Below are 3,445 nucleotides of genomic sequence, written 5' to 3'. Positions count from 1 at the left end.
TATCTAAATATGATTATAAAATATATTCTATTTATTGTTCATCCTATGTAGTTCTTAAGATACAAATAATGACCCCTAAATAGAACTATTTTTCATTATTTTCTAATTATTAATCTCTACATGAAACTTCCATTTATAATAATCTGTAATTATATTACTCAGGTAGTGTTAGACTATCTCAATAAATTAACCTTGGAAACTTAGTGTTAGCTAACATATAATAGCTCTGTCTTACTTCCAGTGCATATATCGTATATTTCCTGTTCTCATGTTTGAAGCTCAGATTGGTAAGAGGTGCCACCAAACTGTAAATGTAACATGTGAAAAGCGCCACTGTGGAAAGGAAGAGAGAGTTGTCCATTAGTACACTGATTTAATTTCGAAGACTAATACACATTTGTTTTCACAGCAGATTGGCATGCACACAGTGACACATAACTACAAGAAGACGGGGAAGAGTGGGCGGGCTCCAAGGGATGGAGAAATAGTGTTGAATTAGATACCGTAAACACCCACGTGCACCCATCATCTCAACCACTTGAAGGCTTAGAACACCAGTCTTCTATGCATTCACTCAACTATTTGGGATCTTAGAACATCACTGTTCTAGGCATTCATTCGGATTCCTGACTTGATCAAATGTCAGATCTGTGAGTGAGTCCTGTCTTCTGATCTGAGTCAGTGTGCAGTTTGTATCTGTAGCTTTAAGATAAATGGTGATTAGTATTCTGAAGTCAAGCATGATATAACTTGGTTTGGGAACACTGGGGGAGAAGAAACATGAGACCAAACTGATAACCATATTTATTATTATTGGGTCAAATGTGGAGTGGAGTATATCAATTATAAAATCATTTAGTATATCTGATAGCCACTGGTTTTATTTCAGTGGGAATCGTCTCGAAAAAGATGGAAACTGGAAACCACACAATGGTAACAGAATTCATTATTTTGGGGCTAACCGAGGATCCCACTCTTTGTGCTATCTTCTTTGTATTGTTTCTTGGGATCTACCTCACCACTGTATTGGGCAATATCAGCATAATCATGTTGATCAGAAGAAGCCCTCAGCTTCATACCCCCATGTACCTCTTCCTCAGCCACCTGGCCTTTGTGGACATTGGGTACTCCAGCTCAGTCACCCCAGTCATGATTGTGAGTTTCCTGAGGGAGAGAACTACCATCCCTGTGGCTGGCTGCATAGTCCAGCTTGGCTCTGATGTGGTCTTTGGGACTGCTGAGTGCTTCCTGCTGGCTGCCATGGCCTATGACCGCTATGTGGCCATCTGCCAACCCCTGCTCTACTCCACTTTCATGTCTCCCAGGATCTGCTTCATATTATTGGTCATTTCCTATGTGGGTGGATGTGTGAATTCTTCATCATTCACCAGCTGTTTATTGAGCCTGACTTTCTGTGGACCAAATGAAGTCAACCATTTCTTCTGTGACCTCCCACCACTGGTGGAGCTTTCTTGTACCCATGTGTACATCGCTGAAATGTCTCCGGCCATCTCAGCAGGGTCCATCATAGTCATCACCCTGTTCGTCATCATTGTTTCATACCTCTACATCCTTCACTCTATCCTCAGGATGCGCTCTGCTGAGGGCAGGCACAAGGCCTTCTCCACCTGTACCTCCCACCTCACCGCAGTCACCTTGTTTTATGGGACAGTTACATTTGTTTATGTCATACCAGAGTCAAGCCATTCACCCAACCAAATTAAAGTAGTGTCTGTGTTCTACACAGTGGTGATACCCATGCTGAATCCCTTGATCTACAGTCTGAGGAATAAGGAGGTAAAAGAGGCCATGAAGAAACTGATGGTGAGAACACATTCCTCATTTTGAACAATATTCAATGTGTATATATAAATATTTAAATGAACTTTTTGGGGAACATTTGCAGTAGTTTTTGTTGTTTGCCTTCTTTTATATGAAAAAAATCTCTTAATTGTACAGTAGCATTATGCTTATTAATGATAACTTACTTAATACCTTTTATGACTTTAGTAAAATTCATCATTTGCACTGAAATCTGGACTCAAATTAAATGTATAAAGTTCATGGTTGTGATACCTGTGTGATGCGGTTTTATTCTCTCATTCTATATTATTTTGGTAGTCCATGGTTATAAGTTACTTTCTCATCTATTTAGTATTGTAATTTAAAAATGTTAATTATCATCATGGCAGATGTTAAGTGCTCCTTTTCAATCCTATTGATGACATTGTTGATGGAACTTGACTCAGGACCTCTTGGGAACTTCTTGCAAAAGATCATCATGCTTCTGGAAATCTTGAAGTTTTGCAGTATATGTATTTTAGTGAGATTAATCAAACTAAAGTGTGAAACTTCTACTTCCTAACTAAAGCTTTTCTTCATTTTCAGAAAATTATTATGGTTTCTGAAAGGCCTTACATCATTACTATTAATGAAAATACTTTAATTCTATCAACGTTTTTTGTATTCTGAAATCCGACTCTGCTCCTTGTGTTTTTGGGTTGTCACCTGAGTGCTCCCTTCTCCCTTCTATGTCCTACAATTGCCGGAGTGGGTGTCTGCTCACCTGTACTCTACCCATATATCCTATAGGGTCTGTATCCCAATGTTTTTTATGTGGGTGGTTATGTGCATGCTTAGAGAGTTGTTAGTGACAGTGAGTCTGTTCTGTGGATGCAGTCATCTCATTTCCTCTGTGACCTTACCTATGCTGCTGTATCTGTTACTGAAATTGTCTCCTAGATCTCTTCAGACTCCAACATTATGGACAGCATGTCATTTCTCCCTCTTCAGTCTTCATCCTCATTACAGCCTTGAAGACACGATCGACAGAAAAGTAACACAAGGCTTTCTTCAGATGGACCTTTCTCCTCACTACTATCATTCTCTGCTATGAATTGGTTGCCTCCATTTCTGTTGTTTATGTGCAGCTACTCCATGGATCAGAACAAAGTGGTTGAGTTCTACATCGGGATGATCCCCATGTTGAATCTCCTGTCTACAGTCTGAAAAACAAAGATGTAAAGGAGGTTTCAAGGGAGGCAACTGTTAGAGTATATTCATTGGATATGTTCTTTGAATTGAAGAGAATATTTAAAGTTTTCATATAATATTATCATCCATAGGACCTGCCAATTGATGTGTATGTGGTTCTTTAGATTAAGAACATACTGTGTTGTAATCTTCACTTGTTTTTGAGACAAGGTTTTTCTGTTTAACTCCAGCTGTCCTTGAACTTGCTCTGTAGACCATGTGGCTCTGCCTCCTGAGTGCTGAGATTTAAAGTTGTGTCACCATGCTCCCCTACCCAACTTTCCTTTATCCCAATCATCCTTTTTCCCCAAGTTCCCCCCATCCTCCCCTTCTCCCTTTTCTCTCCCCATTTCCCCTTACCCCCATCCTACCCCACCCCCAAGATCCCAATTTTCTCCCTGGCAATTTTGTC

General features: G+C 39.7%; 1 protein-coding gene across 1 annotated transcript; it reads left to right on the top strand.

Annotated features, from left to right (window-relative positions):
- Nucleotides 1-909: 909 nt before the first annotated feature.
- On the top strand, nucleotides 910-1,848 carry LOC101989170 (olfactory receptor 481-like). The gene has a single exon (XM_005351121.1). It carries the CDS (start codon nucleotides 910-912, stop codon nucleotides 1,846-1,848), a length of 939 nt encoding a protein of 312 aa, XP_005351178.1.
- Nucleotides 1,849-3,445: the final 1,597 nt, after the last annotated feature.

This window comes from Microtus ochrogaster, chromosome 8, assembly GCF_000317375.1.
Source record: "Microtus ochrogaster isolate Prairie Vole_2 chromosome 8, MicOch1.0, whole genome shotgun sequence".
Taxonomy (NCBI): Eukaryota; Metazoa; Chordata; class Mammalia; order Rodentia; family Cricetidae; genus Microtus; species Microtus ochrogaster.
This window is presented reverse-complemented; position numbering and strand designations above follow the sequence as displayed.

What these genes read in the sequence shown, in the direction of transcription:
- LOC101989170 (XM_005351121.1), top strand. Translation starts at nt 910, where the DNA reads ATGGAAACTGGAAACCACACAATGGTAACAGAATTCATTATTTTGGGG.